We start from the raw sequence: 27,967 nt of genomic DNA, 5'->3' as shown, positions 1-27,967 counted from the left end.
CGAATCCGCCCGTGCGTCCTTCGTCGTTGTTGGTAACGGCTGCGGCTGCCGCCGGCTATCGTCGTTACCCTGCTACCTCCACCTCCACCACCTTCACCTCCACCACCTCCTCCACCACCACATCCTCCTCCACCTCCACCATCACATCCTCCACCACCTCCTCCACCACCACATCCTCCTGCGTCCGTCCGTCGGGATGTCCTCCGCGGAATACACGGTGCCCTGGTGGGTCTCGTGGCTCCACGGCTTCCCCCACCTGAATTTCAAGTTCGCCATCGTCTCGTCCGACTTCGCTCCGGACAGCCACGACTACCAACAGGTTGTGTTCGGCTGTTGTTTTGGGGGGGTGGTGGTGGTGGGGGAGGGAGCTTTCGTGTCTCGATGTTTGTTTGTTCCTTAGGCTCGAGTTGCCCCCCCCCCGCCCGCCAAGTAAGGCCGTAGTTAACTCGCCGTTAGTCGAGACGGGGTGTGAGTGAATGGATGTGGTGTGCGGGGCACGGAGAGGCATTTTGCCGGTCGCATCTCTCAATATTTGGGGCCCTGGGCGTTGTTGACCATACTTCCCCCACGCTACTCCGTGCGCGGGTTGGTTTAAGTGGTGTGGGTGGTGGTGGTGGTGTCCAGAATCGGTTCGGCTATCACTCGCCGTGGCCGGGAACCGAACTCGTGTTTGGCCGAGTTCATAGCGCGGCGTGCTAATAATAATAATCATAACTCACCGTGCTAATAATAATAATCATAACGCACCGTGCCAACGCGAGCACTGTACGCAATTACACTGTCCATTTATTAAAAGCTGCCGCAAAAAAAAAATTGGCGCTGGTAGAGCGGCCACGACCATTTGGCCATACTTCACCACGTTGGTTTATTGGCGCTGGTTGGTGAACACGGGGTATTATTTTTTTAATTTCCCTTCATTGCCCTCTCTGTTCACCGGGTAGAGCTGCACAAACTAGAACAACAACTGTTCATGCTTGGTGACAATCGCCCATTCCATCACTATCCGGGGGCGCAGTCCTGTGCTCAGCTTCCAAGATCTAATGTGAGAGTGCGCCATTCAAGATGAATCGTTGCTAAAAAGAAAAGAATACAGTAAAAGCCGTGCATCTACGAACAACTATTTAACTGTGAATTAACTTTTTTTTATTTTACCAGGTAAGGCCCACTGAGCTCTTTATCAGACGCGACCTGGCTACCACGAATGGATAGGTCAACGAAGTGGCTGATCACGTGTACATCTCTAGCAGCCAAATACACGAAACGCATGTCTCTAAAGCACCCCACTTGGAGTCTCGAGTTTTGCTGCATTGGGATTGTTTGTCCAAACCCACCACGGATAGGAAGGAATGACGCACTCAAAGCTCCGCACGGATTGATTCAAGAAACATGTACCGCCATATCTTGAACGCCAATCCTTTCAGAGTTGATTTGAAGCTTTCGTGACTGCAGGAATTAGTCTTTGGTTCTTAAATAATAGCATACAACGTTTCGATTGCAACACCACAAGCAATCATCAGGTACAAATGAAAGCGAAAACAAACCTAGTAAACTTAGAAATATAATACAATGCAACACAGTCGGCTAACATAACAGTAGGGTGTTGACTTGTGTTAGCCGACTCCCTGACGCCTGCTGTATAATTGGAGTTTGCGTGTTCTCTCCGTGGTCGTGTGGATTTCTCTCCCGGTCCTCCGGTTTTCCCCCTCCACATTTAGAATCGACATCGCGCGTTTAGAGTATTCGGCTGCTATACATTTCCATATGATGATAAGCCACTGCGTTCGGCTATCATTAGTGGACAGGTCACTTCTGAAAGTAGCTACTGCATATAGCTTAGTGGGCTTACATGCTAAAATAAAAAAAATAGTTAACAATGTATACTTTTTATGATATTTGTCCTGGGCATCCGGAAATCATCAGTCGTGATCCACTGCCATCTGCATGGCGTCCATCCCCTCGGGCGCTTTCCGTCCATTGTAGCCAGACAGTGCAATGTTAACAAGCGAACAGGCCATCTGAAACTACGGTGACGGCTATAAAACACAACACTGCTGAGTTAAGGCAAAGGGGAAGCCATCTCACTACCTCGTCACGACTCGAGAACTCAGATGGTGTCGAGTTTTGTTGAGAGAATTCGAGCCATGGACCTGCATTTGGAAGATAACTTAGCAGAAGCACACATACTACGGGACTCATAATTTACAGCGATTTGTCAAATACTTGGTGGATGGTAAAACTATCCTGCTTTGTATCGGTTTAATCGGGGTTGTTTGGTCAGTGAAGGGGAAGGGGGCAGAAATATAGTTGCATGAACAGTTAAGATACTGCCCCCTTAGTAGACATTCCAACATTGGGCCAGCTTTGGGCATGTGGTTGGAAACGTTGGCCCAATGTTGGCCCAAAAGTTCCATGTTTTATGAGTTTTCACTGACGTTAGCTGTGGCCGGAATCCGAATTTGGGTTGCCGAGTTCATTAGCACAGTGTGCTAACCACCGCTCCACCTTGCAACTTCAAAGTTGTACAGTGTTCCGTTTGGAAACAGTAGCGTAGCCCTGTCGTAATGAAGTGAGCAACCTGGAATGCGCCAATCTCGTCAGACTTTGGAAGGTAACCGTCGTGCACAATACAAGATGTTACATACAGCCAGCCTTGGAGCCAAGTGCTTGGCAGCAGAGCAGGTACATCTATTGTTGGACTGCACTTCTATGCTCCACCGTTTTTATGTCCTCCACCTTCGCCAACCCACACTGACCTGCGTGGTGAAGTATGGTCAAATAACCTGCAATGACCTGCGTGGCGTGAGGAGGCCCTCCTCTAGCAGTGGACTGACAAAAGGGCTGTACATGTGCAAATGTGACAATGCTAAGTTTGGTCGAAGCACAGAATTAATGTTAAACAACACGAAAGAAGGTTAAAAACAACACAAGTAATATGGCTCTGCGACCTCGACTCATCAGCCTGAACCGTGAGAGTCTGCTGGGTGGTGGGCTGGTGAATCATTCATTATGTGGATCTTGTTAGCTAATCCCTGAGGCTTTGTGCCCAGTGGAGATGTCTGGGTAGTAGTAGAGCCTAGACAGTTGTGTTGGAGGTTGTTGTTGGTGGTGGAATGGAATGTCTTGGATGTGTGGGTCATGGGTGTGGACAATTCACACTCCCTCCTGGGTCCCCCATCCCCCCCACCTCCCTCCTATGATGATGCTCAACGTGATGATGACGATGGTTGTGATCAATGTGATGATGGCGACGATGATAACAATGACTATAACAGTGGTGGCAATGACTGATATCGATGAACATGATAGTGAAGATGAATTTCTGATGGTAATTTGGTTGGTTACGTTGATAACGACAGTACTTCATTAACAATGATCACGGTGATATGACAATCATGATGATGGTAATGATGATTATGAAAGTGACGACAATAACATAGGCGATGACGGTAATGATGCTAGATTAATATACTGGTGATGGTAGTTTGGGTGATTGCAATGATAACAAAAACGACAATGACGACAGCAAGTGCTGGTGTCGAGGACACTGGCTTGTGGGACGTGCGGAACGTTGACTGTCAGCTGACTCCGTCTGTTGCGTGCTTGCTGTGGCAGGCGCTGCTGTTGCTGCTGTGCCTGGCGGGCGGCTGCCTTCTGCTCACGCTGCTCTTCCTCGCCGTGCACTTCATGGTGTTGTGCTGCCGCGGGGCGTCGCACCTCAAGAGCGATCCGTCGCGCAAAGCCACGTGCTGCGTCACCACCTGCGCCGTCATCTGTTGGTGAGCGGGCGCCGTCGCGTTATCTGTCGCTCACTCGGGCCCGTCGATAGAACGATCGGGGGAACCGGGGAGTCGCCCAGTCAAATCGGGGAATTGGATGGTTACTCAATCGGAGAATTGGTGAATCGTCCAGTCAATTGGGGAATGAGATAGTCATGAAATAAGAGGGCTTAATGAATCAGACAATGACTAAATCAAACGGTGACACAATTAGACAGTTGCGCAAATAGTTGCACAATCAGACAGTCATACAGACAGACAAGCGTACAATTAATTTACAGAGCCCCTCCCTCCAGAGAGGATATTTTGGCCTCATTCAATGCTGGCCTAGACGTCTTGTATGAGGTGGGAGTACCCACTTGTAACACCACCACACGTGACCTGTCGATCAACTGACTGGCATGCCCATTTATACTTCTGGGTGGACAAAGGTACCAGAGGTGGAATGGGCTTGGTGGCGAGAGGGTGGCGGAATTGAGATTTTGGCACCATTGTTTCTACTGCTGCACTTGCAAATCGAATTGGCAACCTATGGATTGCAAGTGCAGTTTCCTAACCGTTAACATCCCTGCCGCATCCATTGTATGCAAAGTTTGTGTTTCTACGTTCATGTGTGCTTCTGCCTGCTTCTGCGATGTTGTGCTTCTCCGTTGGCAGTTTGGGGCATTGTTTTTATGCTTGTGCAGGGTACAGTGTCAACAATAAATAAGTAAATGGTTATGATGACGATGGTGGTGATGTGGTTTCCGGACACTTGGTGGATTTGGTGACAACTAGCGTATTCTCCGGATTAAAAAAACATGTTTGCCCGATGTCAATAAAGTTATACAACTCTGGTCACGTGCATACACACACGCACACCTACTGGATTATAATACACACCCCCAACTCTTGCTTTAAAATACAGAGGGGAATGGTGCGTCATAATCTGGAGAATACGGTACATTAGCTTTCTGAATTACAGGGAAACCTGACCGCTGACTCGGTACAAGCTCTGGCATGCAGGCGTTTAATAGAGACCACAGGGCTCAACTTTACAATCTGCCAAGGCCCCGTGTAGAATTTCACTTCCCGGTGTAATTACCGTCACTCTAGATGTGGTAAATGTTGTGTTTACAGGAGCAGTCGTTTTTTATGGCATGTCATTTTCCCCAGTTAAAAAAAATGCTTTATCCGCGGCCGTATGCGCGACTGTAAATATTGCCATCGCCGATGCCAGCTTTATAGTTGCTCAGCCAGCTTAGAGACTGGTGCCAAGATAAATGTCTCCACTCGCCAGGACTGCCGAGCGATGGGGGTGGCGGGTGGGGTGCTTTGACCTGCACCTCGTATCTGAGGAGGACCTTATGAAAGTCGATGGGGTGTCAATGAGGGCCTCATCTGACATTTTTCCCGGTGCCTCTAGAAACCCTTTGGCGGGCCCTCCGCTAGCTTTGCACTGTGCACCAATGTAAGAGTATTTTGACCTGTCCTCCCGCCAGAGAATTCTGTACTGGGGTCAGAATTCTAGGTATTTTTTTAACCCCTCTTCGCCCTGTAGTAGTTTAACCACCCAGCTTGCAGTGGGGCGTTTTTCTTTTCTCATACCTGGTAAGTATGTTGGCAGTTAGCGTGTTGGTCTTGACCAAGATTACAAAAAGCCTGGGTGGGTTCACGATCCCTAACCGTAGGGTTACTTATCACTGTTATTTAACTTGAAGCCTGGAGGTGACTTTGACGCCACTTTGACGCCATCTCATGACCACGGTTGACTCCTGCGATCATCACTCCCTCTCTTCGCCTTTGCCCAAGCGCGCACGTTATTGACGATATTTGAAACCGTCCCCCACCCTCCATGTTTGCGTGCGCACGCGTGTGTGTGCGCGTATCTTGCCGTACGCAGCGCGGCCATCGCTGTGGGATTTTACGGGAACGGAGAGGCGCACTTCGGCGTCAGTCAGCTGTCCGGCTCGCTGGCGCGGGTCAACCAGACCATCTCCAAAGTGACCCTTCTGGTAGGAGCGCCCAGAGCGGCGTGTTGCATCCGTTGAATTCCTTCCCGTACTCCGTCCACTTTGTTAAGCTCTCTTCCATCTTTCGTGCGCTTCCACCACAGAGTTTGCGCCGGCGCGTACGTTCGGTTCTCGGTGGCCGCGTTCTCACCAGAAGTTTGTAAGCAAATTAATTTCTGCGTCGTTACAAAATTCCGAACCACGTCGTTGTTGTCTGATGCCAGTAGAACAAAATGCATCTCTCGCATCACTTTTCACCATGAACAGTGTCCCGTTGTTGAGAAGGAGTGGCTCTTGTCAATAACATATGGTAATTCAACAGAAATTTGTTCAAGGCTGACTATACTGATGGGACCCAGAAGGTCAAAAACAGTGCAGAGTTTCACTTGTTTAAAATGAATGCCGCTGGATATTATTGGTCTGGAAAGCCAATAAGACGACGGAATAAACAGATGTTTGTATTTTTATAGGCACAAAATGGAGGTCTGAACTTTCACACATGAGTCGGATATAACTAAACCTACAACACAATAAAACTCTCCAATTTATTACCACTTCAGCAGTTCATGTTGGATTGCGATCCACACACATTTAACAATTGGATACGAGCGTTACGCTGGTGGTTACAACCAGCATCGTCGGGCAGTTACTAGAATGTATTTTGGTCGATGCATCCATGCACCAGTACATACCCAGACATATCCCAGCATTCTGCGGCCGGTTGCTAGACCCACGCACCGCGAGTTGAATTTCCGCTTCGCTTGTTACTCAAAACTGTACATGACGTGGACACAAAAACACAAAACACACAATGTGTGTTACGCAACCAGGCAGTGGCTAATGTGGCTTACCGCTGAACACAGCACGCAGCATGTGCCAGAACTCGTGATAACTTGTTTAGGTATGGCAATTTGTGCCCCTGTGTACACTTTGCACAGAGCGCGTGGCTTTACCGTGAAGCCTTGTTGCACTGAGCCCTCTTTGTTAAATATCATGATGTGTCGTTGTGCAGCGTTATTATACGTGTAAATGCACATACAAGCAGAACTCTGCTCTATGTCTCCGCATGTAAATACAATATTTAATAGCCATCTATCCATTGGCCTTTCCAGATGAATATTATCTGAATATTCAATAGGCCAATGACTAAAACTTATTTATACATGGAGACACAGAAAGGAGGCCTGCTTATAGTTTTCATGCTTATGTATTACACACGCTCATATACCTGTGCTACGTATCACACGTCCATATACCCGTGCAACGTATCACACATGCACCTATAACCGTGCTACGTATCGCACGCCCATATACCCGCGCTACGTATCACACATGCACCTATACCCGTGCTACGTATCACACACGCACGCATATCCATGCTACGTATCGCGCTTTCACCGCATGTGACGGCACGATACTGCTGCCGCGCCCACCCCGCTTGCCGTGCCCATTTTTACGACTCCACCGCCGCCCTCCTCGCCGCGCCGCCCGCCGCCGCCGCCACCCCCCGACCCCCGCCGTCCTTTTGCGGTGGTGCCATCCGGCCAAATTTCGCATCCGGCCCACGTCCTGTCCGCAGGTGCAGGGCACGGAGGGGCAGCTGGACGGCAGCGTGACGGATGACCTCGCCGCGTTGGAGAGGGCCATCCCGTACGCCAACCTCTCGGGGCTCGTCGTCCAGGCCAGGGAACAGCTCAAGGTGGCCGTGGCGCAGCTCGTCGGAATCTCTTTCTGGACCGACCCGACCGCGGGATCGAAGGAGATCCGGAAGTTTCACGATCTCGTGGTGTCTGCCGAGTTTTACCGGTGAGTGGAAGCGTCGGTGGCGTCGTCGTTGTTCTCGTACCATCACGCTAGCAGAGCTGAGTTGAAAATCGTTGAAATTTCTTTAACCAAGTAATTTGGCATGTTTGGCTCTGTTGTGTGGTCGAGGGTTATGGTCAAAACGTTTTGATCATACCTACACGATCTCACCCAAACAAAACCAGTTATAAATCAGAGCAGGGAGGATTAATCGATGCATTTGATCATTCGATTACCAGGATGTCACCGTGTACGTGCAATGATTTTACACGATAGAAACCCTTTTACCCGTGGCAACCGGGAATAGAGTCAAGGATGTGATTCATGGGAAAAGAAAAAGGAACGGTGAAGGGATGCCGTGACGGAAGTCCCCACAACAGACAATGAATGCTGGGAATAAAGGAGTGCCAGGGGGGAGGAAGGAGAGAAGGAATGACCGGGCGAATGTCGTGGAGGCAAGGGTGATGATGAGTGGGGAGGGAAGAGAGAGAAGGAATGAGCGTGCAGAAGTTAGCTGCTGCTGTGGAGGGAGCAGCGTCTGTTTTCACAGAGGGCGGCGGGGGAGAGGGGAACGATTCAGGATGTGTGTCGCCACACCGAAGTGACGTGATTTACGGGAGGCTTGAGCTGATTTTTCGATGCGTATATTTGTGGTGATGTCGTGCCGGTGTCAGGTGGCTCGCGTATCTGCTGCTGCTGATCGTGCAGCTGCTGCTCTGCCTGCTCGTGCTGCTGGGACTGGCCAAGCGCTCACGCTGCCTGCTTGTCGGGTACGCACACGCCCGGCGCTCCACATCCAGTATACCTCTCATCGTGGCCGTGGCTTTGGCAGGCTAGTCGCATGCCCCCGGCCCCCTCTGGTCTAATGACCACCCAGAAACGATTTGGTGAGAAATGATTGCCCTGCATATGCATGCCGATACACAGACTCGTGCAGAGACCCATAGACTCGCATAGAGACCCATATATTACAGTAAAAGCTGTATTTACGCACAACTTATATAAGCACAACTCTGATATAAGAAACGCATTCTTAAATTATCCTGGAAGGGGGAGGCAACGGGGAACGTCTGATATAAACCCACTACTTTGGATATAAGCACACATGGCCTTGTTCCCACGGAGTGTTAATATGCAGCTATATCATAATTTTACACCTTCCAAGATGTAGTGGCCAGCGTGGGAAGTTTAGATAAAATACCCCTTTAGAGCGGCTCTCTAAAGCTGCTTCGAGTGGAGAGACCCATCCACCAGCAGTGCCGTGTGAGCGAGCAACTTTCAGGGCTGCATCTTTACCCATTCTCCACGTGGTGCACATCTCGAGGACCAATGCACCTTGTTTTTTTTCAGTCAGCAAAAAAAAACAATGCTTTGTTTTGCACCTGCCTGTGCCACAGTTTCATTTCACTTTGTCGACACTGAGCGAGAATTTCCAACCCCCGCCCCACAAGGTTTTACAGCAACAGTCGTGGCCACACGGACACGTTTTATTTGGAGTTTGCATGTCTCTCTCCCCGTGGTCGTGTGGATTTTTCTCCAGGTCCTCCGGTTTTCTCTTCTACATTTAGAAACAGGCGTTTATAGTATATGGCTGCTATAAATTTCCACATTTGTGGCCAGGTGGTTTCTGAAAGAGAGCTATTAAGTTCAGTGTGTCTTACCTGGTAAAATAAGAATGGTTTAGTTTTAATAGTTTGCATGGGTATGTGCAGAAAACGCCCCTTCCCTAGTTTAATTTGCGTCTGTTCGCGGAGCAGTGAGCTCGGAACGCTCGCGTCAGTGCGGCAAATCGATTCCTGAACGTGGCCACTCTGTGGTTATTGTTGCCGTGGTCACGGGCGAGGGGAAGTGGAGATAAAGCGTCGGCCGCCCACTCGCGTACGTAAGCGTCTCCCCCGTCTTGGGGCCGCACAAACCGCCGATTCGACACGAGGGACGTTTGTGCCGACCTACGACGACCGCGGCGACGACGACGACATCGCCGCCGCCGCCGCCGCCGCGGGTGAAACGGGGGATTATTGCCGTGAAGCTTGGCAAGTTCATTACAGTTGCGGTTCAGCCACCCAGCAAAATGAATTTTTTTTTAAAGATGTAACGTCAAAAAGTGCCCAGATCATCAGTAAGTCATAAGTGTTGTTTAAAAATGTTACGTTATTATTTATTGCTTTTAAAAACACATTTGTGCAAAAGGTCACAATCAAATAATTCCCCTGCTGCCCTTTGCATGATTTGAGGAACTAAATTAAGTCGTGTGAATGAAGTGGTGCGGGGTGAAGTGGCGGCGCAGCGGGGAGCACACCGTGCGATGAATCTTGCGACTCGACTTTTAAGTCCAAGTCGCGGCTACAGCAACCCGCACTGACCAGTGTGGTGAAGTATGGCCAAACAACAACCCCCCCCCCTTGTCCGGCCTTCATCCAGCAGTGGATTGATGAAGGGCTGCAAATGGTCACATTTCGGCGTAGACTGTAAAGCATTTGGTCAAGAGTGAACTTCACTGTGCCGCACTCTTTACACCGCACCAATTGGAACGCTACGACAGTGGGGCCCGTAAAGGAATGCTTATTTAGACACCGCCTCTGGGATGGACCCTGGGGTTGGAAACCACCGGGGGCCATGCGGTGGGGGTCTCGGGGGACGGTGCAGCAAAATCACTGCTGCAAGAAAGAAACAACCAAGATGCACGTCGGCTCGTGCCGCGGAGCTAGGCCGGAGGTTTTTGCCCTGGGCTGTAGATTTGCCCCCAGTGACGAAAACGGACGATCTGATCGGCCCGCCATTTCAGGCCCCGAACGACGGGCCATGTGCGGTGCGTGGAGTTGTCACATTTCGAGACGTGCACTCGCAGAGGAAATCCACACGCCCCCACCCCCTTGTCCTTACACAGCCACATCCCCCCCCCACACACCACGGGCAGCTATTCCATTCTGAGCACCTCGCACACCTCGCCGCGTGTCGCCATCTGTCCGTAGTCTCAGATGCAGAGCGGGTTTAGTCCTGCTTTCGGCGCAGCAATAGTGTTGACCTCGGCAAACGTTTTGGTGTTTCGGCATATGCCGGTGACAACTAAATTTTGCGTGTGTGTGTGTGTCTACGGCCATTTGTAGTGTTTTGGATAAGCTACTTTTATACATACTGTTTGGTTCTTTCGGTAAAGTCACATAGGTAGAAAAATAAAATAAAATGAAAAAATACTTTTGGTAAACGTGGCGGTTGCATAGAAGCACAGTACAACAATGGGTTTTGCTGCACTGACCTTTGCTGATCACCACATTGCCCAGCGCCGCCACAGCCTATGATAACCTGGCATGCATGTACATGGTGGTCACCCATCCAAGCACTATCCCCTAGGTCTACTGTGGCTTAATGAGTACCTTGTGCCTTGTGCAATGCATCAACACCGGAGAGCCGAAGGTGACTAGGCGTGGTGCTGGTCATGCCACCGTCTCGTGCGTCGTTCCGGCCTTAATAGTCGCTCGCAAACATTACTTGCCCCCAGCACTCTGTGTCGGCTACATGGGGGATCTCTGTCCTTGTCTTTTGCAGGCTTGTGCTCACCGGGTTGGTTATGCTGATCCTGGCCTGGGGATCCCTGGGCCTGCAGATGAGCAGCGCCGTGGTGAGTCGTGTCTCGTCGGCGTTTATCATCCTGCCCGTGTGACTGTCTAGTTTAGCGGTTGTGCCGTACCATTGGCCGACGTGTTTTCGGGGTTGCTACTGCGCGGCGTTTGGCACAGTGTTCGACGCGGAGAAGCTTCCAGCATGTGGAGCGAAACGTCGGGACTTAGTGCGGAACGATGCGCGGCAACAAACCCGAAAACACGCCAGAGGGAGCGGCTGTTTTGTCGAGCCGCTTGCTTGCAGCTGCCCACTTCCTCACCAACATCAGACACAGACAGAAAGGAGGGAGAGTGGTTACGCGACCCAGCGGCAGCGCGTTCGCCACTTGTTTCAGAGGTTCACGGTTCGAATCTAGCGGGCGCCCTGATTAATACGACGGTTGTCATAACCACAATAATACCACGCGCCGTCAGCTTCACAGTGGACGTTAAAGATCCCCATCATTCGCAAGACTAGGCGCCATTGTGTGCCGGCGTCACGGCTCATATTTCCCAAAATTCGAAAATTGCACCGCAAATTACTCAATCAGGATGAAACTTGGCAGTCTTTGCACCCTCCTAGCAAACTTGTGCTCCGACTATCCCAATCTCTTGAGTTCCCATTTGATTAAGTTCAGTAAGCTTGAACTAGCTTCTGAGTTAGCACTCGGGCCAGCTCGGCTCTGCTGAAGCCATCGTTATCGTCCTTTCATCTTAATGAACACCGTTGCACACAATCGGTCATTGCCACTGGGAGCAACCCACAATGCCTAGCGAGAGCGACTGAGGTTGCGAACAGGGCTGCACAACCTGTTTCGGCCACCAGCCTGACAACGCTGAGAGCGTGACCTTCTCCAAGGTTATCTTTTTTTGTTTTTGCTCCAGCCATGCATGTCACGCATCCACGCAAAAAAATATATTAAAAGGAGAACTCTGTAAGAAGTATCGCTTTGCAGGCGACACAAGTACATTCAGATGTACTGGGTGAAACTCGGATAGACGGTGACCAAATCACCCGGAACGTGCACACAGTGCTTGGATGGGCGACCATCTTGCTCAACAGGTTGTCATATAGCCGATAGGGCTATATGCGGGTGTGTTGCAGTGGGCATGGTGACCATGTCTATTGCTCTGCTGTACTTCTATGCTCTGCAGCTCTCTCCAGAACCGTGTCCTGGGGAGGGGGGTTGGCCCGAGAGCGAGGTTCCACGTCGTCGGGACGGGGCACAGCTGGGCGCGCGCCACCGTATTGTGGCGACGGGAATTTTCCCAGAGGCGTCTTAATTAAGATTCCGCCCGGGTGTGACCAGCGTGTCGCTAATAAGTGTCTGTTAAAGAAGCGGGACTAAACGGCAACGATGGTGGCATTCCCCCAGATACCGCACACCCTCGCTCGCGTTCACCCAAATTGGCGACAAGCCCGTCCACATTGTCCGACCTCTTAGCGCAAAATACGCGGCACCATCGGCAGCAGCAGCCATGATCTATCCACTGCTGGATGATGTCCCCTCCCCAAGCCGTCGCCATCTCTCATGGTCTCGCGAGGCAATGATCTGTCCTGTGCGCGTGAGCTTGTCTCATTGCTCCGCGTTGGGCGTTAGTCTCAGCCACCGGCCATCATTTCCTCCTTGCGATGTGTCCTGCCCCCACGCCTTGCGCTTACATTTCTTGAACGTCAATATTGATGTTTAATAACCCACCCAAGCCAGGATCTTGTAAAAAATATATATGAGACACGTGCATCGTGCCATCGTTTTACTTTTCATGAGTGCAGTTGATGTAAAAAAAAAAACCTGTGTTAGCCAATGCGCAGTGCCCATGAAAACCCATTTTCTAGGTGTCATGTTTATAGTTTCAAGTAAATTTTTTTTTTAATCCAGGTGAGAACTCAAGAGACACGAGGGATAGTCTGACTTGCAAAGAGTGACCGAAATGCAAAACAAATTCGGGGGTGTTTATCGCTGAAACATGTAAATATTTAAAACGGCCAGTTATCTTGCTGCTGCAGCCCTCCAGTAAGATAAGCATCTGGCTGGGGAGCCAGAGCTCTAGTTCCTCTTACCCTTTGCACCGCAAAGCTCGTTTCTCTCTCCGAGTTACGCTGGTGGCACGGCTCTGCGTCGCCGCAAATAACGCCACGTTTTCGTCATGCAGCCAGTTTTGCATGTACAGACGCGTAACTTACGAGCATTTGGTTTCCAGAACCGTTTTGCTTTCCAGAAGCACTCCAACCATTTCATTTTTTTATCGGTGCCTATACATCTGCTGTGACGTGGATCACGGACGTGAGCATCGGCACGGAAAGATAAAAGTTAAAAAGTGCGCAAAAAAACGCGGAAGAGGTGTGTTTTGTGCCTTTCTTGGAAAATTTACAGCGAGAGAAAGAGGGATGCATGGCTCGCAGAACAAACGTGCCTAAGGGAGACATCGTGTTGACTGTGACGGGAACGGATGTATGTTAATTAACTTCATACCGTACTTAGCCAACCGTGCTAATCAAGAGCTGCGGGGGAAGGACAACAAACAAAACACGAAAAGCAGTTTTCAATCTAGATTTACGAAGCCCCAGTCAGTGGCTTCCTAATATTGGAAGGAAGAGCGTTCCAGACGGCCACAGAGGCACATCAAAAAGCGCACGATGCGGTGACCATCTTTGTTCAACGGCTAGCCAAAAGCCGCTGCAAGGATGACCAGAGTTTCACGTGATGGGAAGCGAGTGGGGCGGAGCGCATTGCAAGAACGTTCAGCGCAGCAAGCCAACACCGTATAAAAACGCGCCATGCGCCGTCGAGGATTATGGTTGACAAAAATAAGCAAATTTCCACTTGTCTCGTATAACCTCCGTTTCACTCGCATAAAAGCGTAAGGTGGTTGACGATTCAATGGATCGGTATTTAGTAACTACGACGTGCAAGTCGTGGGTCCTTATTTGGCTATACTTTGTCAAGCTGTTCAGTGTAGGTGTTGTGAAGGTGGGCGGAGGGGGGGGCGGCATAGATGTGGGAGAGGCATTTACAAGATACATTATTTTTTCCTGCACTGCCTCGTGCTGCCCGCAATGTAGACCCCCCCCCCCCAAACCCTGACCTCTATAACGTCTGTAGTGTACGGTCGTCGCCCATCCGAACAGTATCTGGGCTGAACCTTTGCTTGGCTTTCCAATATCGCTTGAGGTCCCCACCGCATTCTAGGCGATTCGGTCAGATGCTTCTGTGATCTCACTCGTGCACACGTCAAGCCAAAGCGTCATCATCTAACGAGCATGTGGGTGGTGCTCGCTCAATCGCCAGCCGAGAGCCAGTGGTGGAAATCCCATATTATTATGACAGAGGCCAATCCCTCTGCTTTTTTTACCCACTTTTAAAATATATATATTTTTATATATCGTAATACTTGAATCCGCTCATATACTCAACTTATTTAATCGTCGCATGTTTCTTTCTTGTTTGTATCATTCAGGCTGCAAGTGACTTTTGCATGTCCCCACAAGAGTACATCGTGAACAAGACGGAGGAATCAAGAAGGGCACCCAAAGGTGAGCCTGTTTGGTAGGCTCTTGGGGTGCCGGATGCACCTCCCCCCCCACCCCGCCCGCAACTATGGGTAGGGATGCCACCTCAGGGGTTCAAAAACAACAGGACATGTCATGGGCGGATGAAGAAGAAAATGGAGAATATCTCACAAAACCAGAAGAGGGGAGAACTGCATGTGATTGCATCCTCTCGAGTGGTGCAGGAGTATCAATATTTTTACACAACAGTCACAAACCAGGATTTTTAATATCTTGAGAACACTGACAGATTTCCTATCACAGCAGCTGCCACAACAAGAGCACGATCCTGGGAAACCCAGGACAGGTGGCAACCCTACCAATGGGCCTGGCCTGAAGGAGCCACCACTATGCCCTGGAACTCAACGGTGGTGCTACTCCGGCCACCCCGGCTGTCCCTGGGGCTCTTTGTTGTTGTCGTCGTGGTGGTGGTGGTGGTTGTTGTTCGTGCTGGGCTCCCCGGTTGCTTCATCCTGGACTGTGCCTCAGTGTTGCTGTTTCTCTCCTGTCCGCCTGTGTTTCGTTGCCAGCATTACGGTGAACTTGCATCCCCTCCGTAAAATTACACATTTTACTTGAGCCGTGTCTCTTCCTACTACTCCGTTGAACATTTATTTGAGTCACATTGCGGTGGAAATTGACAACAGCATTTTCCCTATTAGAGCTCCGCCACGTACCCCCTCCGCCCCCGCCCCCTTGAGAGCGCTGACCGTCGCTGCCCCCTCCCTCTGGCCGTATCTCCTCCAGACGTCGTCGAGTACTACGTCTACTGCTCGCCATCCTCGGCCGGCCCTTTGCAGGAGGTATGCCTAAAAAACCCACCCACCCCTCCCCCCCCCCCCCCCCCTGCCGTGGTGCTGGTCCAGCAGGAGCACTGAGCACATACATTATTGACGGGGATGGGGACGGAGGGGGGCAGAAGACGGGAGGGGAGTGGGGAGGCGGGCTGCCCCCCTTTTTCATTTATCTCCTAGTTTCTGTTCTTGCCCATGATGCTATTGGCAGCATGTTCAGGAGCTAATGCCAATGTTGAGGTCTCCTGCCCAGGACGCGAGAGGTCTTCAGGAGAAACTTCATGGAGTTTTGCCCTTCCTCCGTTGAAGGCGGAAGGGCAAGCGATATAACAGAAGGGATGTAGACGAGAGGCAGAGGTGTTAGCGTGATGAGAGACGACCGATAACTGCGTGTTGAATTTCGAGAGGCTGTTCGATGGCCATCTAGACTCGCCAGGTGGATTCAATTTGTACCTCCTGCAAAAGCATGTGTGGGGCAATGGTAGGCGATGTGCGTGAAGTCACAGTTAGGCTCGCATAGAGACTCCCAGACCCGCATAGAGACGCATAAATAGAATGCATATACCTGTACTATACAATACAATGTCACGTGAGTGGTGGATGGTCACATTTAGGCAACTCCTTAATTCCCCGGCCCCCACCAAGGCTGCAGTGAAGTTTAGTAGCATAGAGTGGTTGTTGGCAAGGGTCCTTGTGCAAGGTATGAAATCCCCACCCCACTCCACCCCGTACAATTCCACTCTCCCATGCCGCCGTCACCCCCGCGGCTTGCTCCATTTACCCTTCCTCATTGTGAAAGCGCGATTGCAAAACAAAACATGCACTGTAAAAATGTCGTAGCATTTCACATCTGAGCGGTGTGCCACAGAGCCCCTGCTGCCCATGTCACCACATTCAGTGATGTGTTAAACTATAAACTAAACTATGAACTATATTCTTAGTTTTTTCGGTAAAGTCACGTGACTTTACCGAAAAAACTAAGAATATGAATTACTGCAGTCACGAAAGCTTTAAATCAAAATTTAAACTATGAATTATTTTTATTTTACAAGGTAAGACCCACTGAGCTATGTAGCTAGTTTTCAGAAGCGACCTGGCCACAAATGATAGCTCAATGAAGTGGCTTATGTGGAATTTTATAGTAGCCAAATACTCAAAAACGCATGTTTCTAAATGTGGAGGGAAAACCCGAAGGACCCGGATAAAAAATCCACGCGATCACAGGGAAAACATGCAAATATATAGGTGACAGGGTCGGGATCGAACCTATGACCTCTACCAAGCGAGGTAGTGAGCATCTCACCACCGTAGCGCCCACGAAATTGAAACGAAGTTCCTGTCTCGGTTTTTTTACAAGACGCTGACACTCAAAACGTACCGCTTCGTCTTATCTTGGCAGAGACAGTTTCGACTGAAACGGTCACAAGACTGCCTGCCTGCCACGCATAATTGGAAAACGTCCAGGCACAGCTGGACCGCAAATTGTTCTCACTCCAAAAAAAGGGGCCTGCTGTGCCACACTGAGACGCTGGGTTTGCGGCGGGGGGGTGGCGAGGTGCGTGGGTTGGGGGGCGGTGGGGGCGCTGCTCCGCCACTGCCAGAACCAAAAATATCAGCAGCGTTGTGACTTCCACTGCAGCAACATTTGGAACATTGTAAATTAGCAACTCTTGACCACTGAGGCTCGCGATGAAAACATTGAACTCGGGCTTGTGAAATGTGACGGCGTCACGGCACTTCCGCGTAGCTTTCTTCCGTCGTGCAGTCCAGGCTCCAATGTGTTTTCGGGTTGTGCCATGGGAGCGAAACGTCGGACATCGTGCCGAACAACACCGCGCGGTCCAATCCACAAACGCATCAACAACCCAGTAAATATGCAACGTTGGGCCAACGTTGGCCCAACTTGGAGTACATGAAAAGCACAAAAGATAACAGTTTTATTTATAAAGGTCCTGATAATAGTTTACCGCCTCTTTGTCATTCCACTGCTGTGTGATTGTCTCCCCATGCCATGTCAGTGGAAGGGACTGTTTGACCATACTTCGCCACGCTATGCTGTTTACTTTGGTGAGGTCCAGGACCAGTTTCAGATCTTGCCATCGATCATAACCTTGACAAAGAATCTAACTTGGATAGCCCATTCCGCCGCATAGCGCGCTAATGCCTGTGCCACTGCTCAAACCTGTTTGAGCGACGCTGATGAGACTGAGGGTCGAAACCAGTCGAGTGATTTCCTGCTTGATAACTTTGGTCTGGAAAAGCGGATCAGCTGATGGACTAAATTACATTATTTATATGTGGAGAGACATGGAGGTGTATATATATAAACTAATTTCCTCACAATTGCTTGAATTCTCCTTCCCACATTTTCATTTCAGAAGGTCACAGCCAGCGTGCGTGCCATTTCCGACATGCAGTCCATCGTCCAGAAGATGCTGCAGATTTCCCGCTTCATCATGCCATCCATTAAGGTGAAGTGACAACCGAAGACCGCAAGCCATTGTCCTTGACGGGAAGGGAGATGCAACCGTCGCACGCCCAGGATTTGACATTCGACGTGCGCCACACGAGGAAGGGGACGCGCTAAGTCCTGCAGTAATATTCTTGGTGGTGGAGGAGGTGACGTCTCTCCAATCCACGTGTTCCTTTTCCTCTAATCGCGATGATTGTTAAGTAGACTCACCCTTTCCCGTTCTGAGACGTCTGCAAGTTGCAGGGGTGGGTGTCCCGTTCACCGCTGAATCTCGGAAATGCGCGAGTGGTTCAGCGTTAATTTTATCTAGAGAAGCGTGGCGCCGTTGTTTTGAAAAACATTGTTCTCACCGCAGAGAACTGTAGCGACACGACCGCACTCTCTAGCATAGCTGGTGCCAAACTGTGCCACACGCCCCCCTCCCGCATGTCCTTGTGGAAGCCTCGGTACGTCTTCGGGTCGGAAGACGGACCGATAAAGTTATTTTATTTGAGTTTTTCTGATGACTTACACGTACGTCATCAGAATGGGGAAAGGGTTAAGTGGGCATGGGCAGCACGCGGTCATGACGAGAAGGGATGGCGACCGGTGGTCGAGGCTTAACGACGGAGTGGCAGCCAAAGGTGGAAATGCGCGAGAGAGAGTACGCCTCCCCCGCTCCCGACGGAGCGTCGCATCGCAGGACCGCGAGAGCGACGACCACAGCTCGGTGAAGGAGACCCTTCGTGCAGCAGTGGATAGATCATCGCCGACGACGTTGATGATGACGACGATGGAGACGGTGAATGCTGCTAACCCCTTGATGGATGCGCGCAGGTCCAGCTGCTGGCACTGCAGCATGACCTCAACTCGACCGACCTCGCACTGCAGAAGCTCTCCGCGCTCGTCGATTGCCACAACATACACCAGGTGCAGGGCGGGGGTTTGTGGGAAGGGGGGTGGGAGGGGGCTCTGGGTAGCATTACACAAACACATGTTCGGATATTCTCACAAAGTGATGCAAGCCTTCGTGTTAGAGCACGGATACCACAGAGCTACCTCTTAGGTCACTGGAAGTGACCTTTGGTGCAGACATTAACGTTCACCGCGCAACCACAGTTGGGAATTTGCCACGGTTATCTTTCGTGCGGTCATTGGCGACCGGGCTGAGACCGTCAACCATCTCCGCTTACGAGACCAGGTTTTAATCGCCGTTTTGCTGACAGCCGCAACTCAAATCCAGGATATTGGCGGTGCTTGCTCGACGACGTGACCGTTGAAGCCACCCGACGACAATCCAGCTCGCCGGCATTTAGAGCTCGACCTTTGTGCGCTGTGGACCCCTAGGACCTGGTGGAGGCGCTGCAGGGCGTTTGCTACGACGGGGTGAGGGGCGTGCTGTGGCTGTGCGTGTTCTCCATCGTGAGCGCCTGCTCGCTCACCGTGCTTATCGCCATCATCCCGCACACGAGCCAGCCCTCTCGCAGCAGGTACCACTCGCGCGCACACACAAGCACGCGGGGTCCCAACGTCTAACACCAGTCTTTCCGCAGCTGATATGACCACCGGAAACCCACACCGACTCTTAACTCTATACCTAACCCTTCCCGCTCCTCCAATTAGCGCTGTTGGCTATGTAAAGTGCGAAAGAAGTTCAACATACGTAAGCCTGACCCTGAAGCTCACCTTGACTCTTAATCTCCCATACCTAGTGTGACTACAATGTATAAGTCCTGACCCTGACCCTCACTCTAACCTTGAACCTAACCTTGAACCTAACCTTGAATCGAACTCTGACTTTGACCATAACCCTGAACCTAAATCTAACCCTGACCCCAAAAACTAACCTCAATTCTGAAACCTAAACCAAACCCTGAACCATACACTGACCTTCCCATTCTAGATAGGAGTACTCACATGATAGATGCATTGGATTTTGCGTGCAAGTAATCCATTATGTATAGTTCACGCAAAAGCATGTGCAAATCATTTGCTCCAATTACATTTCCACTAACAGTGCAGACGAGTGTACAACCGGAAAGAAAGAATGAGACCGTAAAAATCTCACAAAAAATAGAGGTAATTGAATCGTGACCGTTAATTGTGACGAATCGTTAAATTTGCTCTGCCTGTTTTCCAAATATCCTCACCCCACAACCCTCTTCCCTAAAGCCTTGCTCTTCCTCCCATCACTCATTATTAACCCGAATCCCCAATGCTCATAGATCAGAACAAGAAGCACGACCAGAATTTCGACCATGACTCCCTGACCTGGCAATAACTGACCCTCAAATCTGACCATGACCATGCCTGTGACCCCTGACCACTGCAGGAGAAAGAGGTACTCCCAGGTGGATGATGAGGATCCATTCAGCCCCACCTCGAGTCGCGTTGGGGGGCCCGCAAGGGCACGGAGCCCCCCCTTCACCAATCCCTTCCCCTTTGGGAGCCAGAGCAGCCTGCAGGGTGTGGGGGGCAGCGGAACAACGGCCCTCGTGCGACCCACGTCACCCGCCCTCCATCATGGGTGGGTATCCCCCCCACCACCACACCCCCCGCACCCCCCCCCCCGCACCCTTGGCCTCTCATGCTCAAGTGTGAAGCACGGCGATTAGCAATTTAAATGTTTGAGATCTGATTTCAATCCAGGCTACAGGTCCCGTGTAGGCCTATTAAGTGCTGTATTAAGTAATCATGTAAGGTGTAGGTCTATGAGTGCTGTGTTGAGTCATCAGGTCCTGTGTAGGTCTATGAGTGCTGTGTTGAGTAATCAGGTCCTGTGTAGATCTATGAGTGCTGTATTGAGTCATCAGGTCCTGTGTAGGTCTATGAGCGCTGTGTTGAGTCATCAGGTCCTGTGTTGGTCTATGAGTGCTGTATTGAGTCATCAGGTCCTGTGTAGGTGTATGAGTGCTGTGTTGAGTCATCAGGTCCTGTGTAGGTCTATGAGTGCTGTATTGAGTCATCAGGTCATGTGTTGGTCTATGAGCGCTGTGTTGAGTCATCAGGTCCTGTGTTGGTCTATGAGTGCTGTATTGAGTCATCAGGTCCTGTGTAGGTCTATGAGTGCTATGTTGAGTCATCAGGTCCTGTGTAGGTCTATGAGTGCTGTGTTGAGTCACCAGGTCCTGTGTTGGTCTATGAGTGCTGTGTTGAGTCATCAGGTCCTGTGTTGGTCTTTGAGTGCTGTGTTGAGTCATCAGGTCCTGTGTTGGTCTGAGTGCTGTGTTGGTTGAGTCATCAGGTCCTGTGTAGGTCTATGAGTGCTGTGTTGAGTCACCAGGTCCTGTGTTGGTTTATGAGTGCTGTATTGAGTCATCAGGTCCTGTGTTGGTCTTTGAGTGCTGTGTTGAGTCATCAGGTCCTGTGTTGGTCTGAGTGCTGTGTTGAGTCACCAGGTTCTGTATAGGTCTATGAGTGCTGTGTTGAGTCATCAGGTCCTGTGTAGGTCTATGAGTGCTGTATTGAGTCATCAGGTTCTGTGTTGGTCTATGAGTGCTGTATTGAGTCAACGGGTCCTGTATAGGTCTCTGAGTGCTGCATTGAGTCAACGGGTCCTGTTAGTGTATCTGTCCAAGGGCTTCATTTTAGCTGGGTTTGTTTGCGTCGGCAACCTGGGAAATATTTCCACACCCGGCACACCACATCCAGTATACCATATGGCTGTCTTATTTTTGTGTGCCAGTCTACAGCAACCCAAAACTTCACTGAGACATGCGAAGAGCAACATGCTTGGATCTACGCTGAGACATTGGAAGAGAAACACGTGGGAATTAAGGGACAGAGTGAATGTGGAACAAAAAAATGTGAATTTATCTTTTTTTTATTTCAGCAGGTAAGGCCCACTGAGCTGTACAGCTCTTTTAGAAGCGACCTGGCCACAGACGATAGCTCAATGAGAAGTGACTTATCACGCAAAAATATATAGCAGCCAAATACTCTAAACGCACCTTGATTCTAAATATGGAGGGAAAAACCTGAGGACCCGGAGAAATATCCACACGACCACGGGGAGAACATGCAAACTCCAAATATACAGGTCCCGGGGTCTGTATCGAACTCACGCCCTTCGATATACCAGGTAAGGTGGTTAACATCTCACCACCGTGGTGAAGAAGAGTAAGCGGGATTGGGCAGCACACATCGTGGCTGGAAAGAAACAATGGCCGGTGGTCGAGACTGACGATGGAGTGGCAGCCAAAGGAGTGAACTCGCCCCGGAGCACGTCCACCACAAATGGAGCGATGAACCAACTCGTGTGCAGGAGTTCGATGAATTGTTTTCCTTGAGAGACCGCGGGAAGGCTGTCACCCAGCAGTGGATAGATAACGGCTGATGATGAGTTTGCTGCTTTGTCTCCGCAGGAACCGCCCGTCCTCCTTCAGCCCGGCCGCCCCCAGGATGGAGGACGCCCCGCTGCTCTCCCGCCACTCGCCACCTCCCTCCGTGAGTCACGTCGCGTCGGCCGGGCATTTTGACGCACAGTCCGGAGGGATTATGCAGCGCTCTGTGCAAGGTGCTGTTGTATTCATAAATAGTGCGGGAGGTAGCTGTCGGGCCAAAATGCATTTGTATATTCTCACATAGTTATTTTTTCCTCTGGTTTCTGTCTACAAGTTTTTGGGCATGAATCCTTGTATTTTTAGTTTGGCCAGTTTTCTCTTGGATAAGTTCCTAAGAGCAACACATGGTTACAACAAAGTTTTGTTCATATTAGAATGACCTTTATGAAGGTGGTCGTGATCTCGGTGTTCCAGGCAGACGGACAGAGCTAACACACAGCGCTTTACACCCTAGTTGGATAGCTTTCAAAGAGTAGATGGGCGGTCCTGATAAAATGGATGATGCAAAATATGCGTACATTTGGTGACGAAAACGTTTCCAGTGAAACCTTGGATTGCGAGTAACTTGGTCTGCGAGTGTTTTGCAATAAATAATAATTTGATAAACGAGCGATGTCTTGCAATACGAGCAGTACTGTATACGCTTTGCCGAGCGTCCCGTGATCACAACTGAGCCAATGGTTCTTCTCTCTCGCTGCGGAATTGTGGGTAATCATCTCCCATGCTCGGTCTCAGTCGGCGTGCCTCACTCGTATAGTCAACATCGGTGCGAGCGTATACTGTTTACTATAGTACTATAGTGTTGTGACCACGTGTATACTGTTTACTATAGTACTATAGTGTTGTGATCACGTGTATACTGTTTACTATAGTACTATAGTGTTGTCACCACGTGTGTGTGCGTAAAGCATTTTTTTAATTTTGTGTCCAAGTGTAGTGACTGTTACTTAGTAACTGTACTGCAATTGAAAGTCGTCCTACACAATAACACTCCTCCTCTGTCTCGTCTCCCTCACACCAGCCACGATTAAATGTAATTAATAAATTTGATTACTTTATATAAAATTTAAATAATAAAAATATAAAAAGGTATTTTGTATTAATCATTTTTATATGAATACAGTATTATTGGGTTGTTGAACGAATCATCTGAGTTTCCATTATTTCTTACGGGGAAATTCGCTTTGATATACGAGTGCTTTGGATTACTAGCACGTTTCCGGAACGAATTATGCTCGCAATCCAAGGTTTCACTGTATTTCATAGAATGGATTGCGATGTGCCTTTCAGTTAGTAATTGCTTCTCAAGGTGATCGGTCACTGAGCCACGGGAGCGGAGCAGCTGAAAATCGAGCCAGCGTGCTAACCCTGCTCCTCGTGTCTCTTTGCCGTGCTCAGTACGCCGCAGCCACAAGACACTTCGACCCCTTCGAAAACCCCAGGGAGAGCTCCGCTCGAGTCTACGTGTCGTGAGGACCGGGGCAGCTTCGTCACCGCAATCCGCACGCACCAACACACGGACTGACAACTGCTAACTAACAAAGACAAAGGTCCCCCCTTATAGCCTCAACAAGTGCTGTTAGCGAGCACCTAATGAAATCTGGCACGGCACACGACGCCCACCTTTGTCTCCCCAGTGGCGATGTTTTTCACATCACACCAGGTACTCATTTGAGGCAGAGTCGACCAAGGGGAGGCCTAGAAACCGATTCGGATAATCGTCACCGGTGTTGGCCGTAAAGGTGAATCGAATTATGATCGCCTAGTTCGTAGCGCAGCGCGCTAACCGTTGCACTGCGGCTCCCCACTGCTAACGCACGCACACCGCCGTCGTTGACATTTCTGATAATCGTACGGCAGCACCAACGAGCGCTGGGGCAGCTGCATCCAACTTCAAACGCTCGCTCGCACCGCCACACTGATCTGGAACTCCCCACACTGACGTACACGAGCAACACAAATGTATGTATGCATGCATGCATTGCTGACGATCGCATGCTACCAACTCGTTTGCACTGCCAACACTCGTACACACTAACCGACACGCATGTGTACTTATTATAACACACTCGCACTGTCAACACACACACGTGCACTGCTGATACCGATATGCACTAATGACACACGCGCACCACTATGTACGTACATACATGCACTACCATTACGCCCACACGCATACACGTGCTGCCAACACATATTTACACCGTTGAAATCCACATACCACAATTTATTTGCACTACCGACAACCACAACGTAACGTGGTCATCACCACAGCCATAATCGGTCCACTGCTGGATGAAGGCCTCCGGAAGCTGCCCTCCATCAGTGTTAACAAATATCAAACCAAAAAACATTAGTGCTGAGATATTTTTTTCTGACTTTAATTCTTATACTATTCCGCCAACTACGTGCGATTTGCGCAGACACGCGGGGGATTTGTTTTCAGTGCTCTACATTTCTGCGACCGAGTTTTTGAGCTCCCCCTCGTCACGCTAAACGTTTGAGGCCACCGCCTCCGCACCGCCCTGCTGGCCGCAGCGATTTTTGTTTCCTGCTCGGGAGAAAATTCCTCCAGTCACTGGAACTGAGCAGTGTCTGTGTGGACGGGACAATCGCTGTGTTTGTCCATGCACCCGCCTCCCACTTCGCCCCCCAAACGACTGCTCTGTCGGGGTCCTGGGGGTCACACGCATGCACCCTGGATCATGGATGCAGACATTGGTGATACCCCCCCCCCCCCTTCTCAGTCGATGGAATTCAGGGGGTGAGTCAAAATTTTCTTCATTTCAAGAGTAACAAGTGTGGCTTGGCGGTCGCTCATTCTTGTCTGCTACTCCAATGGTATGGAACCCGGAAATCTGCCAGGCTTCCGTGCTGTCGGATCCCTCCCCTTCTTCCCTACCCTTCTTCCCTGCCCATACCCATCGTCACTTAACACAGACGCCCTTGGTGGCTAATTGCCACCACCGCAGCAAAATTATGTTAAAGCTGACGTACATTCCGGTCGGGTCCATCGCGGCCGTTTCCAAAGCTTTTTTTTTGCGAAATTAACAATTGGTTTCTCGACTCGTGATATGGGGCGAAGGGGCGGGGCTGCCTGAGCAGTGGCGAGGGCAGGGCCGGTGTCGGAAATGAGCCAAGAGGAGGACGAGGAAGCTCGCTGATGTGCGTGGCGAAAGCGGTCGAGTTGGACGTTGGCTGTGCAGACGTGCGTGGGGCTGACGGAGGGAGGCGTTTCCCGGCTCGCCCATGTGGTCCTCCCCCCGGTTGGGACACCCCAGATTGTGCGGTGGCTTTAAAACGGTGCCTCCGGAGCACGCACAGCAGCAGCGCCAGAAGCAGCCGCCGCCTACATGGACTGGGAACAATAATATAGTCGCGCGTACTGGTTTGGCCTTTTTCAGTGATATTGATATTCTGTTTTGAAATAATCCCTTGTACATATTGTTATTGTCCTTTTGCCGTTTCATATTTGCACGTGATGGAGGTGGGTGGGTAGAATACGTTTTCTAATGCCCCCCTCCCTCAATCCTCATTACTTAAGGGGAGGGTCTAACACATGTGACCCTCTTATCTCCACTTGTATTACACTGTTAACAAAGACCAAGTGCTGTGCAGTAGAGATATAACAGTGCATAGATAGATTCATGGTCGATGACTGGATTCTCCAGATAAGATGCACTCGCTCCACACCCGTATTGTAAATCAAAAGTTGGGAGTGCATCTTATAATCCTCTACCTGTATAACTTTATTAACACTCAAGTGTAGCTTTGGGATTCTTTCTTCCCGGAGTGGCTCATCATCTGGAGAATGCGGTAATATCGATTCTTTAATGCACGATTGATATGGATTCAATCCCCCGCATGTGTCAAAACATTTTTTTTATCAATCCACTGTTGGATGAAGGTCTCGGCCTCGCCACCAGTCATGGTGGATTGTGGTTTTGCCATACTTCACCACGCTGGTCACAGCGGCATTTTAGTGAAGGAAGCGGGTGGGGGGGGGGGCAAAACCGGTTAGGATTTCACTCGCCGCTGACAGATGTCAACCGTGGGCCAGGAGTCAAACTCAGGTGGGCAGGTTCATATCGCGGAGCGTGCGCCGACCACTGCGCAACCGTTCCCCACGTGACCCCCTCCCCCACACCTCGAGTGTGTATAATCCGGGACCATTCTGCTTTGAGTTTTTTTGTCGTCACAGCTTTTTGGTCGCCCCCACTGGCACAGTGGAGCGTTAATAAATAAATAAATGGGCTTGAAATTCGAACCCTCCGCTGTGAGACGAGGCTTGAAACCACAAGAATGCAGCACACTGTGTTGCTTTATTATACTCGTGCCAGCACTGTGGCAATAAGATGCTGCCGCATTGTCCTGGTTTATGGCACCGGACCGGCAGTCCAGAGGTCGCCGGTTAATTTCGATCTTCTGGCACGGCAGCTGAAATAAGGGTGCAAGTTTCTTAAATCCGCCAACCCCCGCCGCCTCGTTTCCAACCCAGCGGTGTAAATGGGTCCATCGCAGTGAAGTCGATGGGCAAGTCGCGCGTTGTAGTGGTGGGGTGACGTGTGGGCACACCTCTTCTCTTCCAAAGACGTCTGCCCAGCGTGGAATAGTAGGCCAAATACACGCGTGTACATAAACCCCCAGTGGTCTTTCGTCAATCGACGACTGGATGAGGACCTACGCACACCGTGCGGGATCGTTCGGGGGGGGGGGGTTATTTCACCACGCTGCTCAGTCGGTGCTGTTCGGTGAAGGCAAGGAAGCACAGACGGTAGCGTTCGAAGAACATCAGTAGAGTACAGCTGTCGTCGTCTTGCTGAACTGCCCTCTGCCGATAACGTATGCCCGCCATCAACCGTACACCACGTGTTTCTCTGCATAGCGGTCACCTATTCAAGCTATGCAAAGTGCCATGATATAACTTAACTATAAAATACAATGCAACGGCGGATGGACTGTCTCTGCCATGCCAGTGTGGAATTGACACCGCTGGCTCGACCGAGATGAGCGCGCTTCCCCTTTGCTCGCTTTGAGCGGCTCAGACAACGTGGACCCCTTTTTGTGTCTCTTTTGAAGGCGTCAATGGCCCTACATTTTGTTTATATCTTATAAAACGTTAGCGCGCGGGTGGGGCCGGGCAGGAGGTATGGGGTGAGACATCCTTCTGGGGGGAAGACTCGTCCCCGACTTAAGTGCCTTGATTCCAAGCACCGCAGCGTGGCGTTAACTCAGGGCTCGGGAAGATTGACCTCGCCGAGAGCCGAAGATGACCTTCGGACGCATTCTGACCGGCCGACCGCTAATTCGCGTTCGTAACTCGAGAACGTGATCACGTGCTCGCCAGCGCGGGTGACTGATCGCGTTCAAGTTAGGTCGACACTGTTGCCGGGTTGAAACTTATCATCGCCACTCTGGTATCCCATTAATGTGCCTAGGGCGCTTGCAGTGACGGCCAGGCCTCAAGCACTGATTTTTGAATTCGCACCAACAAAGCCACACGGCGTTGTCGAATGCGATGCGAGTGCACTTACGTCTGTTTTTGTCAAATACTTACCTGCGTGTTGTGAATACGTTTTGCAGTTCTGAAGTGGGTGCATGTGTACACGCTTTGTTTTGATATACGCAAAAAAACTTTTCAATAAAATCTTAAATTAAA

The 27,967-nt window shown here is 50.3% G+C and overlaps 1 protein-coding gene and 1 long non-coding RNA gene across 2 annotated transcripts; one reads left to right on the top strand and one right to left on the bottom strand.

Moving 5' to 3' along the window:
- On the bottom strand, positions 1–274 carry LOC142929185 (uncharacterized). Its single transcript, XR_012945397.1, has 2 exons — positions 146–274; positions 1–109 (listed from the first exon to the last, which is right to left on the bottom strand). It is a non-coding gene; the product is annotated as an uncharacterized LOC142929185 (long non-coding RNA).
- Positions 197–27,967, top strand: LOC116946215 (protein tweety homolog 1-A-like). The gene is made up of 14 exons (XM_032961210.2): positions 197–319; positions 3,613–3,776; positions 5,659–5,770; positions 7,347–7,573; positions 8,245–8,340; positions 11,117–11,189; positions 14,629–14,704; positions 15,467–15,522; positions 17,892–17,984; positions 18,803–18,895; positions 19,313–19,455; positions 20,298–20,492; positions 22,330–22,411; positions 23,707–27,967. The coding sequence occupies exons 1-14, from the start codon at positions 197–199 to the stop codon at positions 23,779–23,781; spliced, it is 1,608 nt and encodes a 535-aa protein (XP_032817101.1). The 3' UTR covers positions 23,782–27,967.

The sequence above is a fragment of the Petromyzon marinus genome, chromosome 26 (assembly GCF_048934315.1).
Source record: "Petromyzon marinus isolate PM22_M1 ecotype Great Lakes invasive population chromosome 26, UKy_Petmar_22M1.pri1.0, whole genome shotgun sequence".
NCBI classification, from domain to species: Eukaryota; Metazoa; Chordata; class Hyperoartia; order Petromyzontiformes; family Petromyzontidae; genus Petromyzon; species Petromyzon marinus.
This window is presented reverse-complemented; position numbering and strand designations above follow the sequence as displayed.